A 16,577-nucleotide genomic window follows, 5' to 3' on the forward strand; every position below is an offset into this window, starting at 1 on the left:
AGAATTTCATAATTTAATACAAGATTTCATTACTAACCTTTGGAATTAAATAACTTTACATAAATGGAAGATACAAATTAAAAAGGGTTTCGGATTTCTGGGATTTCTGGGTAATGGTTAAAGGTTTCTGGCATTTGGATCTGAGAATGAGTGATTAGAGAGAGAGAGAGAAGAGAGAGAAGAATGGGTAGAAAGTGGTAAAATGTTTCGGTGCCTCCATTCTGAGGTATTATCCCCTTTTTATATACTTTTTTAGGGGTATTTTCGGAATTTTTTTTAACACTTGAAAATGTACATATCAATACAAATACAAATACAATGCTTATACAATCAAACATTAATATAATACAAACATTTATACACCACTATTTTCAAATATTGGTCCTTGGTCGTCTGGTCCAAGGAGATCATCTTCTTCCAGGTTAAGCGAATCATCAGAAGATTCTGACTTTCTTGAAGGTCCTGGTGAGAATTGCATTAGTATAGCTTGCATTTCTTCAGGAGTTTTGGCAACTGCAAGCATTGCCGTCATTTGGGATTTTTTTGCTAGGAATTCTGTCTGTTGTCGTGGTGGAATCCTGTAAAGCGGTTTTTGAGTTGGGACTCTTGTATTTTTATCATTGATGATCCAAGCTTGGACATTGGTGGCTGTAAGGCTTGGAGGTATTTTAAATTTGTCCCACCATTTGAACTTAAATCTTCTCTTAATTTGTAAAATTTTTTCGTTTGAAAATTCAACAGTCCAGGAAAGGACCCAAGGCAGAAAAAATTTCATGCAAAAAAGGGCAAGAGGATGGAATCGTTTTTCTTCTGCTGTTGGGGCATATTGGGTTCTAAAAAGATTAAAGGAATTTTGGACAGGGTGTTTGAGGATCTCATAGGTGGAACCAAAATATTCCCACCATGTGTACCACCAGGTTGGAAATTTTTTGGGATTGCAAATCTTGGTATCAAAATAGAATAACCAGGTGTGCTTATGTTTTTGATTTTGAATTAGGAAGAAATTGTACCAGGCCTGTTGATAGTCCCAGTAATTAAAAGATATTTTGAAAAATGAAGCTTTTTTATATTTTTTTGGAAATAATATAGGTTTTGACAAATCATAACCCCAGTCAATTGGAGCAATGACTTTTAGGATTTTACAGGTGGAATAAGCAGGATCATCATGGCTTTGGTCCAAGAAGAAGTTTTTAAATAATGCAGAGTCAGTAGTTTCCAGAATTGCTTGGTAAAAATAAGGGGTTTTATTTTCGTTCCAAGGTTTATAATATCGTCCTTTTCCAAAGTATTTTTGAAGTGTTTCAAAGGGATCTTTTTCATGGAATCCTGGTTCAACATGTATTATATTCTGCCAATTATATTTCTCAAAGTAATCAGAAGGAGGGTTTAATGGTGGTTGTGTGAGAACAAGCTGGGAATTTGTAGTGTGATAAGAGGTTTTTGAGGAATTATCGGAAAACGAAACAGTTTGGAAGGAATCTTTGGTAAGAGTTTCTTTATAGGGTTTCTTGTCGGAGCTTTCAATTGCCTGGGTTTTGGCAAGGGCATTTTTTATTTCAGGTGTTTGGAGAAAGGATTCAAGGAATTTAAGTCTTTTCTCGAGATCGTCACTTTCCTGTAGTTTTGATTGTGCAGTATCTTTAAGTTCGTCTTCTTCTTCTTTTGTAACGATGTCATACCAGGTTTTGGTTTTTGCTGGTTCGGTAGGAGTTTGAACAGGCTTTTTATCCTTTTTGGGTGGCATTTCTGTTTTGGAGAAATTTTCTTGTGAAGAAATCAGGTAAAGAATTTGTATCTCCATTTATGAATTCGATTTCAAAATCAAATATACTAAGAATAGCTTGCCATCTTGCAAAAATTTGTTTTGAGGCAAGATTTTGGACATCTTTTTGTAAAATTTCTTTTGCACTCTTACAATCTATTCTTAATAAAAAATTTTGGTTCAAAAGATCACTCTGGAATTTCTGAACGCATAAAAAAATACTCAAAATTTCTTTCTTTATAGCTGAATAATTTTTCTGGGTATCATTCCAATGGGCAGATGTGTACTGTACTATGTATTCTTTGTTTTCTCGTTTTTGTTTTAATATACCTCTATATCCTAAATCTGACGCATCTGTTTCTACAATTTTTTGTAGGTTAGAATCTGCGATATGAAGACATGAGATTTCTAATAATTTGCTTTTTGATGTTTTTTTACAATTTCTGTATGTTTTTCTGTCCATGGTTTTGGGTTTTACCGAAGTCTTTCATGTAAGGGTTTTGCTATTCTATTGATATTTGGACAAAAATCTAGAACATAATTTAAACTTCCTAAGAATCTTTGTAGTTGGGTTTTACCAAGTATTTTGTCTGGAAATTTATTTGTGAATTCTAAAGATCTCTCAATGGGTTTTAGAACATAATTTAGTAAATGATATTCATCACACAGTAATATTAGGATATTCATAATTTAGTAAATGTTCTAAATTTTTGTCCAAATATCAATAGAATAGCAAAACCCTTACATAAAAGACTTCGGAAAAACCCAAAACCATGGACAGAAAAACATACAGAAATTGTAAAAAACATCAAAAAACAAGTATTAGAAATCCCATGTCTTCATATTGCAGATCCTAACCTACAAAAAATTGTAGAAACAGATGCGTCAGATTTAGGATATGGAGGTATATTAAAACAAAAACGAGAAAACAAAGAATACATAGTACAGTACACATCTGTCCATTGGACTGATACCCAGAAAAATTATTCAGCTATAAAGAAAGAAATTTTGAGTATTGTTTTATGCGTTCATAAATTCCAGAGTGTTCTTTTGAACCAAAATTTTTTATTAAGAATAGATTGTAAGAGTGCAAAAGAAATTTTACAAAAAGATGTCCAAAATCTTGCCTCAAAACAAATTTTTGCAAGATGGCAAGCTATTCTTAGTATATTTGATTTTGAAATCGAATTCATAAAAGGAGATACAATTTCTTTACCTGATTTCCTCACAAGAGAATTTCTCCAAAACAGAAATGCCACCCAAAAAGGATAAAAAGCCTGTTCAAACTCCTACCGAATCAGCAAAAACCAAAACCTGGTATGACATCGTTACAAAAGAAGAAGAAGAGGAACTTAAAGATACTGCACAATCAAAACCACAGGTAAGTAACGATCTGGAGAAAAGACTTAAATTCCTTGAATCATTTCTCCAAACACCTGAAATAAAAAATCCCTTGCCAAAACCCAGGCAAGTGAAAGCTCCGACAAGAAACCCTATAAAGAAACTCTTACCAAAAATTCCTTCCAAACTGTTTCGTTTTCCGATAATTCCTCAAAAACCTCTTATCACACTACAAATTCCCAGCTTGTTCTCACACAACCACCATTAAACCCTCCTTCTGATTACTTTGAGAAATATAATTGGCAGAATATAATACATGTTGAACCAGGATTCCATGAAAAAGATCCCTTTGAAACACCTCAAAAATACTTTGGAAAAGGACGATATTATAAACCTTGGAACGAAAATAATACCCCTTATTTTCACCAAGCAATTCTGGAAACTACTGACTCTGCATTATTTAAAAACTTCTTCTTGGACCAAAGCCATGATGATCCTGCTTATTCCACCTGTAAAATCCTAAAAGTCATTACTCCAATTGACCGGGGTTATGATTTGTTAAAACCTATATTATTTCCAGAAAAATATAAAGAAGCATCATTTTTTGAAATATCTTTTAATTACTGGGACTATCAACAGGCCTGGTACAATTCCTTCTTAATTCAAAATCAAAAACATAAGCACACCTGGTTATTCTATTTTGATACCAAGATTTGCAATCCCAAAAAATTTCCAACCTGGTGGTACACATGGTGGGAATATTTTGGTTCCACCTATGAGATCCTCAAACACCCTGTCCAAAATTCCTTTAATCTTTTTAGAACCCAATATGCCCCAACAGCAGAAGAAAAACGATTCCATCCTCTTGCCCTTTTTTGCATGAAATTTTATCTGCCTTGGGTCCTTTCATGGACTGTTGAATTTTCAGACGAAAAAATTTTACAAATTAAGAGAAGATTTAAGGTCAAATGGTGGGACAAATTTAAAATACCTCCAAGCCTTACAGCCACCAATGTCCAAGCTTGGATCATCAATGATAAAAATACAAGAGTCCCAACTCAAAAACCGCTTTACAGGATTCCACCACGACAACAGACAGAATTCCTGGCACAAAAATCCCAAATGACGGCAATGCTTGCAGCTGCCAAAACTCCTGAAGAAATGCAAGCTATACTAATGAAATTCTCACCAGGACCTTCAAGAAAGTCAGAATCTTCTGATGATTCGCTTAACCTGGAAGAAGATGATCTCCTTGGACCAGACGACCAAGGACCAATATTTGGAAATAGTGGTGTATAAATGTTTGTATTATATTAATGTTTGATTGTATAAGCATTGTATTTGTATTTGTATTGATATGTACATTTTCATGTGTTTAAAAAAATTCCAAAAATACCCCTAAAAAAATATATAAAAAAGGGATAATACCTCAGTATGGAGGCACCGAAACATTTTACCACTCTCTACCCATTCTTCTCTCTCTTCTCTCTCTCTCTAATCACTCATTCTCATATCCAAATCCCAGAAACCTTTAACCGTTACCCAGAAATCCTAGAAATCCGAAACCATTTTTAATTTGTATCTTCCATTTATGTAAAGTTANTATATATATATGTATGTATAAACATATTTTAAAATACTTTGCACTTTTTAAAAATAAACCAACCAAATATTATTTGAAAATCCAAAAGAACACAACTAAAACATAAAATCGCAAATCGTCAATCAAAACTAAATTTAACATTTTTTTTTCAAAAATAAACTTAGCTCTAACATCATCTCAAAAACCTCTCAAAAGCATCATATAAAATAAAATCTTAAAAATAACTTAAATCATAGACTTAATTTAATTGCAGAAGACTAGCGACAGTCCTCGGGTTATGTGCACTTTAACCCCTGCTAGTTTAACCATCAAGTCCTCCATTAACATCAACATCGTGCTCACCTGCATCAATCACATCTAGTGAGTCTATTGACTCAACAAACTTTAACCATGATAACAAGTAATACATATACAATCACATGCAACAGTGAAATACTTTTACTTAAAATAGCTTTTCATGAACATACATAAACTTAAACATTTTTCCTTTCATTATATACATTTTCCTTTTCATCATATACGTAAACGTTTTCCTTTGATTGAATTCAGATCGTTGATTGTGACTTTCGTATCAGCTGAAATTCGATGGATCCATCTACGTGTAACCACACTAGTACTGGACGGCGGGGACATCATCGACACTCTCACCCGTCAACTGAGCCTCGACCTTACATATCATCGTATCATCATAATCATCGTATTAGTGACAATCACTTCACCTCCCTCAACTTTTCATATTTCCATCACTTATAAAAATTCAAGCATATATAACTCATTTTTCTTTTAAACCAAGCATGCAACATGTCTTTTATCATTAACGTTTCATCACATAATTTCATAAACATTTAAAATAAACATATTAACGTTATTTACAGCATTCAGGGAATTTCCAGGATGTCTAACATTTTTTAGGTGTAAAATGACCGTTTTATCCTTGGACTTAGAATTTCTCGATTTTGAATTTTTCTTACTTTGATTGACTCTAGACCATCCCAAATAATTATAGCTTAAATATAATGTCAAATATTTTTATTTAGCTTAAATTCGAGGCTTTCGATTTAATTTCCTACTAATTCGTAAAGCGTTTAATTCTCGGATTAATTCAAGGGCTACTCAATCGTTCATGTTATCGAAGTACGTTTATAAACGATTAAGTAAAGTCATCTTCAGATACAAACCACACGTCTTATAAGTATTTCACCTACTTTATCAGAAAATTTGGTAGACTGGTCATGCACGACAAACTGGATATCAGAAAATCATATTGTTTTTTCTAAAAAGTTTACGCACAAAGCTAGTTATTTTGTTAGGATCAAGCGTTTATCACTGGATAAAAGTTATAGTTGTTAGCCAAGACGCAACCCTTATACTTGTGGCAGCACAGAGTGCACCAGCTTGGGTGCTAATGGGTCCAACTGTTAGGCCCATGAGTTCGGAGAGGTGCGTGTCTATCTGCTGGTGCTGTCTCATATCCCTTAGAGATCAGTCTTAACCTTTCCCTACCGTCGGTCGTGTCCCCAGAAAAGACAGTATTACCTTTTAAAATCTTGTTTCACTCTTTTCCAGCTCACTTATTCAACCAGATCAAACGGCGCAATGTCAGCAGCTTGACGCATGAGAATTTCCCAGGAGGTCACCCATCTCTGTACTACTTTCATTCATGCACGCTTAACCCAACATACTTTTTTCTGTCAGTGGATGTTTCCTCTCAAATTTGGTAAATATCAAATTTTTCATTAATTAAAGTGTATGATAAATTAGGAAAGGACGGTAACGATAGTGCTATTTCATAAATCCTCAGTTATTGAGCTATAGTCAAACGTTCCAAGAAGTGCTATAAATAAAGAATTTCAAGAATAGTTTCAAAGACTTAGAACCTTAACAACTACGAGACTTTACACAATTAAAGCATCTGTGAAAAGATTTCAAAGTACTCATCACTCTGATATCAACTACTGCTCATCAGCCCTTCCATCAAAGATCATTTATCATATCATCAAAGGCTTCTGTCAAACTACTCGACCATTTCTATCTTGTACATTTGAAGAGTTCTTCGACGGTTTGAATCTAACGATTCACTTTTTAAATTCATTTGTGTTGTATTGGTTGTTAGAATGTGTGTGTCAACCGTTCGAGTTAATTAGGATTTTCGATTTAAGCAGTGAATAATTCCTAAGGTTGAATCGAGTTGTTACAAAGAATTGTAAAACCAAAGTCTTATACTGATAGCTTTCTTAAGAGGAAGAAGGAGTGACGTAGGAACTCGAGTCTACGAACATCCATAAAATTCTTATATCATTTCCTTTATTGCATTTACTTATCTTGTTTATTTGCTATATTTGAGTATATAATATTCATAAGAATCATCGGACTGTTTTTCGTATTATTTGTTGTTTGACAGTTTCTGAAGAGTTGAGAAAATCAGTGTATATATAAAATATTTATTTTATTAAAGTATGATTTACGGTCGGTTCAATTTTGAATTATATAAAATCATAACCAAATCATAATAACTCCGGTTTTAATTTATAAAACCAAAATATTATTTTGAATTACGATTCGATTTGGTTCGATTTTCTATTTTTCCTGATTTGAATTTTCAGTTTTTAGGTTTGGACAAAAACTTGTGTGAGACGGTCTCACGGGTCGTATTTGTGAGACGGATCTCTTATTTGGGTCATACATGAATAGTATTACCCGTCTCACATAAGACTCACTCTCCGGTTTGAACCATATTTTGCTCACCCCTGATTACAAAGAGCAGTTTGGTGGCAATTCTTATTTAATCACAACCAAGTATGGTAATAATTGCTAATTGATATCGTTGTGTATCCGGTCATTTGCTTGGAATTTTATCTTGCATTCAACTAATTTAGTTGCGGAATTTATTTTAGTATAGTATATTTCATTTAAATTAGTTCAAGTAATCACAATTATCATTTAATTGATTTTGCCTATATTAAAACAAATAATTAATATATTAGTAATAATTTATGTAAGAATGACTCGCACTCACTTCAAGACTGCATATTTTTAAGTTTAATCCCAACCAAAATTATCGGTCAATTGTTTTTAAACATCTCATATTTGAAAGAGTTAAAATTAATAATTATTTTAAATAATCAATCATTTATAATTTATCTAATTTATTTCTTACATTTTTTTAAGTAATAATTTTTTTCCCAATTTAGTTAAGGATTGAAAAAATATAAAAAACATAGGATTAAAATATATAAATTTGTGAGACCGGACTTGTAGCCTAGTGGTCTCATCCCCTGTCGGAATAGCCGGTTTTACCGGGTTCGATCCCCCCTCTCCGCGTGAGTTGTAATCAAAAAATATATATATATATATATAAATTTGTTTTGTAGATTATTTCACACAAATACTAAGTATAAATACCATACACAAAAAATACGTTGACTAACAAAATACATGTAAATTATACTGTGATTAGGAACAAAAGATTTGCTATCATCCCAATTTTTTTCTTTCAACATTCACGTATAAATCAAGAACATTAATGTGTATAGATCAGATGACCACAATTCAGGAAGTTCTTACATTTTATAGACAATGAATGGTTAAGAATGTCATCCCACGGAGACGAGCTTTATTTTCTTTCTAAACCAAATGCAGAAGTTTGATGCAGCCAGATGAATTAGCAGCAACTACCATATTTGATTTTCGTCTCCAGCAAACACTTGAAATGAACTGTCCGTTGCTCTCTTCGGTTTCCTTGCCCGTAATTTGATCAATGGAGCCAAATTTATGGGAAGTAATCGGCACAGGTAGAGATCTGTAATATGCAAAAACCTGGAGACAAACATTAACGAAAGGGGAAGGTTAAAGATCTATAGGCTTCAGACAAACAGAATCATGGCTAATGGTAAAGAATGCAGTACTTCGTATAATTGGCAAATATTTCTCCTTTCTATCTCTGATCTATTTTACAGTGGATCCCAGGAAATCACATTGAGTTTCAAGTAATAGAAACCTCTATCATGTTCTTTTTGAAACAACAATGGATCCTATCATGTAAAGTCATAATTGAAGCATCGAAGATCACAAACTATAACTTTCGATATATTGACAACCACCAACCACTTGGCTTACACAGTTGCTATAAAATCCAAGCTCACATACTCAGTTTCTTTAATTTGCAAGTTGATGCAGTTGTCGAGAGGGATTATTTGGGGAGCGAAAATAGCTCATACTATTATGCCCGACTGTTAATATGATAAATTGATTGAAATGTGATACTTATAGCATATCACACGGTTTAAATAATTTGAGTTGCTTCCTTTCTATCGGCTATCTTTGTTGGTGTAAGCAAAGACATTCATATGAATTTGGTTTTTACATCAACAATATGAAAAACGTTAGATAGAAGTGAATACCACCTCATTGGTCTCTGAACCGCACGTTATATAACCATCAGCAACAGATAAACCTACAAAGTTCTGCAGGAGAAAGGGTATAATGTTGAGTAGACCCGGAAAAATTAAGCAAACTCTACGTTAGGTCACAAATTTTGTGAATGTAACTCAGAAACGAATAAAACCAACCAACCTTCTCATTTGTGTGTCCTCTAAGTGTCGATACACAAGCGTTTCTTGATATAGAATTAGAACTCGTTTTATTCAGATTCCAAATCTTAAGCGTGTTGTCAGTAGATGCGGTAACAAGAGTCGTGGCATCCAAGAATTTTGTATAACTAACAGCTTTCTCATGGCCAGCCAATATGCACCAAGGAGTTGAAACGTTACGAACATCATAGCAAAATGTCTTGTAGTCGGCGGAGCTAAATGCCAACAAGTGAGCGGAGTCAGATGAGAATTGCACACAGCACACATTTGCATGGTTCTTGATTGTGGTTAAACTATTTTTCTGCATTACATAAAAAAAATGGGTAAGATAAAAGATGTAACAATTTAAAGAACAAAAAAATTTGATGTTCGCTTACTTTAACTCTCAATTTGTTCGTTTTATACTTTTAAAAATCAATTTTCCATCTAAATAAAAACAGTACTACAATATTACTCTTTTTCACATATCCCTACATAACCATTAGTTCTAAATCAACTTTTTACTCGCAAGAAATGCTCTATTTATATTATGCTCTCACAAAGTAATATATTATAAAAATTTAAGTTGACTTCAACCAAAACTCAAAACAAACCTTAAAACATCGGGAACAAAACCAAATAAAGTCATGGTTTTAAGACTTCTATACTTCAACTTCTTCTTAGAGGATAAAAGAACAGTAAATTTCACTGTATCCAAATGCAAAACTATTTCTAGATAGAAAAAATCCTACTTAACAAAGTGTTTCCCAGACTAACTACTTCTTTATTCAGATTCGGCCTTTAAGTCTTAAGCTCCACAAAGAAAAATCAATAACTTGAAGAAGGAAATCCATCACTGTTCCCAAATTTTTTGGTAAAGCTACTGGCTGGTTTGCCACTGCTTATTTAGGATACAGAGGAAAAACATCACATTTTCCTACTATACATGGTTGTCAAACTACAATTCACAAGAACTCAATTTTTGTTCACAAAATCAAACCTTGTAACAACCAGAGGGTATGATTGTGAGTTCAATATACTTTTAAGATTAGGTTGAAAAAAAAGAAGAGAAGAACTTGAAACTCCGAAAAAAATAGCAGCTTTCATCAACTCTGTAAGCATAACGCACATATACAGATACAGAGAAGACGAAGCAAACCTCGTTGATGCTCCAAAGTTTTACAGAACGATCATCACTACCACTGGCTAGTTTTAGAGGATCCACACGAGAGAAATCAACGGACCATGCTCTTTCAGTATGTTCACTGAAATGGGAAAAACTTTGACCAGTTGTCGCATCCCATAACTAAAAAACATTTTGAAAGTTATGTCGAGAACAACACAGAAACAAAACAATAACTTGTATCAGCATTTTCAGTTTGGGGGGAAATGGAATGGAGACAAAAAATTAGTACTTACAATCATAAGAATAGCCATACGTATACAAGGATACATGGTAACGTTAAAAACCACAAATGTCATAAACTTTTCACAACCGTTTGAAAACAAATGTACTGACTTCTGCAAGAATATTAATTTGATATTAAAGCTGCTTTGTAGACAGAAATTGACATTTTTGGTGGCATAAGCATGATTCAGGGCTACTAGGATATCATTAGATTTCAAGCAGTTTATGGTTATTTCATTCACAAAATCCTTGGTGCTTCGAAATTTAGTCCAGGACATTAAGGCAAAATTAAGTGCAGAAAATTTTTACGCATTCCTAACAAAAGAATAAATATTACAAAATGGAAATTTTTAGACAACAAAAAGCCCCAACCACCCTCTCATAGAAGTAAATATATTTATCAACTACGTTTATACACACCTTGACAGTGCCATCATAATCAGCCGAAGCAAGATAGTTACTTATGTAGCTATTCCAGCAAATGCAACTGAGCTTTGATTTGTTTGCCATCTCAATAACCGGATAATGAACGTCCACAGATTCATCAAATAAAGCTTGAAATCCAAAAACTTTTATCTTTTTTGACACCCCACCTGTAGCTAAATAGTCCTCATCTCGGTCAAAACTCAATGAACATATCACATTTGGAGAATTATTATAATCTCCAATCCGCAAAATCCCTTGAACTTTGAAATTACTGTAACGAGCATATTTGCACAAACCATCAAAGAAACCGCTTAAATAATCCGTGGTATTACCCTTAGCTTCATTCTTCCCCAATAGTTCTCCATATCTTTGAGTGGCAACATCACTATCTGAAAGCCGAACACTGGGCCTCATAGAAAAGTAAGCACTTTCAAGTTGCTTGATGTTATTTGTTGACCTTGTTTCTTTATCATATGCGGACAATGATTCCCCAGGTGAGGGAGATAAGACCTGTGATTTTTTTGGCCGCCTTTTCTCAACCTCTTCAATGTCAGCTTCTATCTGCTGGATTTGTTCAACTAGATTGGATTCATCCTTTTGTTTTACATCATTTAACGACGAAAGAAAAGACAACAACAATTCAGATTTTCCTTCTTCTTCATCAATAGATGACAAAAACTTATCCCCGGATGATTCTTGAATTCCATTGATAAATTCAGATTGCAGAATTTCCCTGCCATGTAGAAATAATTGTTGACATTAGTTGCTGAAATATGACTTCGAAACAATGTAATATAAAGACAAGGATGAAAGACGTGATCTCCCAAGAACATAAATTTTCCACAATTGATTTTCCAAGTATACAAACTACAGGCCCCCATTTCTTGAATAGATGCACCAATCATGAATTTGAATGGAATTTTATACAATTTACATTTACTTAATGTTCCATAACCGATTACAATGTAAGGAATAAAGGACTCACAAGCTAACTATCATGCAGATCATATTGATTTAAAAAGAGATAATTCAATCAATTAAAGTTTAAACCAAAAAAGCCATAGGAATAAATAGGAAAAATCCCTTGCCAACCCATTAATTTCTTCTCCTCTGGAATAACAGGTTCCACCTAATATAAAAAAATATCAATGTTGCAAATATATAATATATGTAAACATCATGTGAACTAATTCACTTCGGCAAAGGACACTTCAGAGTCCAGTTTACTCTGAAAATCATCAGTTCCGATCTTCCTCCAACAGCCAAGAAGAGTAAAGGACAATAAATTGGGAGGATAAAGGTTTGCAACGTAATTAGAGAGAATGAAAATACCTGGTCGTTGGGCGTAAAGAAGGTTCAGGATGAAGCAGCCAAAGGCAAAACCCGGCTTCCTTGGGACTCTCAGAGAGGAAGCTAGGAGGGAGAATTCTATGACGTAAATCAAGCATTGCAGCAGCACGAGATCTTCCAGAATCAAATGAGCATTGTAGCTGAAAGGAATCCACAACATTTGATAAAAACTTCAAGAAATAAATGACACAATTAGTATAAGAAGAAAAAATAAAACATGACTGACCACAACCACCCAAATGATGTGGTTTAATTGATACATGATTTAAAATATTTGAGTTAAATCGTTATCACTATCAATATTTTTCCGTAATTGAAGATAAAAAAAAAATCAATTTCTAATCGTAACTAAAGCTTTCTTCCATTTTTTTTTATTCAGATTTGTAAAGAAATAAATTGAACAAAAATCAAGGACTCCGTCAAAGTAGATGCTTGTTGAAATATGAAGATAGCTTATCTGAATCTCAAAAGGCACCAGTCCACCGCTTCCACAAGTTATCCTAACCTTTCATATAAAATTTAACTCTTGCCATGATCAGTCTGCCATATATCAAAGCTGGCTATCATTTTACACACTTTCAAAAATAAATTCATTAAATGATGTGGTAAAGACACGGAATGGTAGATGGAAAAAAAAAAAAGAAATGGAGATGAGTGTGAATGGATTGTAAATGGGATCGAACATTTAGAAATAGGATATTTGCACAGAAACACGGATGCTATGATCGAGAAGGTAGTGACAAACTTCCAGATGGTAAATTCCTCTGGATTATGACTACAACTGCCGAAAGATCATTTTGAGCCACTGAGACAATCTCATTTTTTCTTACAATAATACTTATATAGTCATAAATTTCATGTCAGCTACATGATAATTATATAACTGTCACATCCAACATTTAATATCAGTCCAGTATGATTCGAGTCTAGGACAGTAAAGAAAACCAATTGAATACAAGTCATTAGTACCTCAAATAGAAGCACCCCCAAGGAATAGATATTTGATGCAATTGTGCAGCCATTGTCATTGAACTGCTCAGGACTGGAATACCACTTCTTTTCCAACATACAGCTCACAGAAGCCTGCAATTGCTGTGATGACGTAGGAACATTCAGTCCAAAAAATAAACTCTTGTTAATGCTTTCTGTCTTAGGGATGTGCTCCTTAGCAAAATCAATGCTAGGATCCTTAGGGGCAGCATTATCTGCAAGGACGACATTTTCGGGTGCAGCTATAATGCTAGACCTAGATGGAAATTGCGGCCACCTCCAAGCAAAATTCGGATTCTCGCCTAATTTCCTCTTCTTCACTGACTGGCTATCAGAGGGAGGCTTTCTCAGATGTATTGACCTCATTTCAGTTTGGCTAAATTTTGAAAGGTGGATCTCTTGATCATTGGCATTTTCTTTGACCCCAAGGTGTGCAGAAGATCCTATGTACAGTACCTGACATAATTCTACCAACTTGAAGCAAGAAGGCCTCAAATCTTGAAGGAAAGACCTACGAGAATGAGCAAGATCAACAAGATCCAGGACCTGTTTAAATATGCGCAAGCTCTCCACCTTATCTACCTTACTTTTACCTGTTTCAAGCCAATCTCTTAAACTGATTCCATCACCGACAATATCAGAATTCAGACAACTCCACGGTTCAGAAAAATCATGTGAAAGAGGTGAAGCAGCAGCTGCAGTTGAACCTAATGGTATAACAGAATCTGTTAATCTGGCATTGCCAGTCTTGGGATGATCATGGTCCCCAGACTTGACTTTCGATCTTTTGCAAACTGGACTTTTATGCATCACTTCTTTGCCTCTCAGTGTACTTTTTAAGTAGTCTGAGAAACCGGATTTTGATAAAAATCTTGTCCTTATTGTTCCAGAAGAACACATTTCACTTGTAGAAACTTTGTTATCACTACTCAAAAGATCATTCACGAATGTCTTGCAATTGCTGTTCTTTTGAGGTTCTCTTTTATCTAGAAGCTCACAAAATAAATTTTTGTCTCTGTCTTCCCAGGCAATTTCTGTTTTGAGATCTTTTTCTTTGCACCGAGATTGTCCACGCCAGCTATCAACTCCTGATCCACCAGCCACTTGATACAAATGCTGCCATTGGTTTCGCCTAGTTTGCATTCTATTTCTATTATTTGATGTACCGACTATAGCCATCTTTTCTCCATCATAGTTTTTCAGAGTCAACTCCTCAACCATCACCCCTGCATCATCCATACAATGAGGGCTGGCACTAGCATGATTAGAAGAACCGATTCTGTCTAAAAATTTCACATATGAAATTTCTGGTGATGGATTTTTCGAGTTCTCGGGATAATCATCTATACGAGGCATAGCCATTTCATTTGATTCAAGCCCACTTGAGCTGCTAGATTTCAATGAGAACTCACTTTCTTTATTTCGGATGATGGTTGTGCCAACAGGTTCAGCCATGGCATCACTGACCGCTTCGTCCATTTCAATTAAAATGTTTCCATTGAACCATAAGATCGATTTGTGCTGTAACATAAACGTATACGAAAAAGTTACAGCAGAAATAAATTTAGATGAACAAGGATGGAATACCAATCATATAAGCTATTGAAAGGAAATTAGACCAATCAAGTGAGTAACTCGGGATATTCATCCTTCAAACTGAAAGCATACCTTAAGGTTCATAGATAACTCAAATTCAGAAGAAAACAATTATGAAATCATAGTCGACACAATAATAAATGAAGCAAATATGATTCACAGATGGGCTACCGCGAAAATCTTCCAAGAGATAGCATAGGAAACACCTGGGTCTGAATATGTAAAGAAAATGGTATCTCAACTGGGCCATACCTAAACTTTTTTCTGTTAAAGAGGGTGAGATAGAATGGAATTCACAGTCATCCAAGCACACAGTCTCGAGTTGCTGGGAAAATATTCGAAAACTGGGCCAGAAGAATGCTGCATAGCCACAAAAGTATGTTGGCTTCACCATGGAAAAGGGAAATCAAATGCACATTAATTCAGGGATTTACCAAATGAGATTATCAATTCTCTGAAATTAAATGTAAAAGAAACCATATATAACCCTTTCGAATCATTAATCGTCATGCAGCGTTTTAAACTTCCAAACCCAAGGAAGATATAAAAAATAACCATTGTCATATCTGTAGCCCTTGCATCAAATTCCAACAAGTGAACAAGTAATAAAATACACACGAAAAGAACTTATTCAAGCTTCAAAACACAAAAGTAGGACCCCAGCAGAACTAATAAGCCATAAACAGCAGTTTGAATCCAACAATCAAAATGAACAGTTACAATCAAGAGGGTTTCATATCGGGAGGTAAACATGGGGAATTCATCAAATCGGCAGTAAGCACAAACAATCCAAGTCCGAAATCAAAAGGACATAAAAACTCTCAAAACCCAAAATCCAGTCCGTAGAATCAAATCAAATATCAAGAGAGTGCATGTGCATCACGTTCAAACATCCCCAACCCCCAAGGAAAACACTAACTCGCAACCAAAACTCAAAACTAAATACCCTTCATCAACAGAACCCACAAAGCATAACAAAAATAAAAAAAAAAAACACTCGAAGCAATAACACACAGAAAACCAACATTTCAATCCGGAATGACAAGTGAACAGTGTAACCAAGTTTAACTCATAGCCCAAGTGGTAGGTGGTGAATGAAAATTGAAACGATAACGTGACGTTTGAAGAAAAATACCGTGGGACATATGTGAGCCACGGAATAGCATATCCAAATGGTAATAGCAAGAATCTGAGGTGGGCTTCGTCGTGGTGATGAAAAGAAAGAGAATGATATGTGGAAGAAACTGGCTCCAATTGTAAAAATATCTCAGGAATCACGCACAACACACACTACACGATATCCACTAATCTTTGATTCTTTATTGGTGAAGATTTATCATATTATTTTGTGGGATTGATTTAAGAATGTCTGTCTCATTGCAGCCACGAATCAACAATAGTTTAATGGTGACAGCATGAGAATTTGGAAAAGGTAAAGTGAGATGGTATATAGTAATAGTTTACGTTTGATTTCATCGGAAAGCACGAGAAAATAGCAATTATTTTTTCCCTGAAAGGCCAATACACTAATAA

General features: G+C 34.3%; 1 protein-coding gene across 2 annotated transcripts; it reads right to left on the minus strand.

The window, feature by feature from the left end:
- Nucleotides 1–8,121: 8,121 nt before the first annotated feature.
- Nucleotides 8,122–16,366, minus strand: LOC140984880 (protein SPA1-RELATED 2-like). 2 transcript variants are annotated; one of them, XM_073452554.1, is made up of 9 exons: nt 16,180–16,366; nt 15,297–15,404; nt 13,428–14,969; nt 12,441–12,598; nt 11,103–11,841; nt 10,434–10,580; nt 9,279–9,596; nt 9,110–9,169; nt 8,122–8,522 (listed from the first exon to the last, which is right to left on the minus strand). In XM_073452554.1, the coding sequence occupies exons 3-9, from the start codon at nt 14,925–14,927 to the stop codon at nt 8,331–8,333; spliced, it is 3,114 nt and encodes a 1,037-aa protein (XP_073308655.1). In that variant the 5' UTR covers nt 14,928–14,969; nt 15,297–15,404; nt 16,180–16,366; the 3' UTR covers nt 8,122–8,330. The 2 variants fall into 2 exon arrangements, with proteins under 2 accessions (XP_073308655.1, XP_073308654.1); XM_073452553.1 differs by having other exon boundaries at nt 16,070–16,188.
- Nucleotides 16,367–16,577: the final 211 nt, after the last annotated feature.

The sequence above is a fragment of the Primulina huaijiensis genome, chromosome 9, assembly GCF_012295235.1.
Source record: "Primulina huaijiensis isolate GDHJ02 chromosome 9, ASM1229523v2, whole genome shotgun sequence".
Taxonomy (NCBI): domain Eukaryota; kingdom Viridiplantae; phylum Streptophyta; class Magnoliopsida; order Lamiales; family Gesneriaceae; genus Primulina; species Primulina huaijiensis.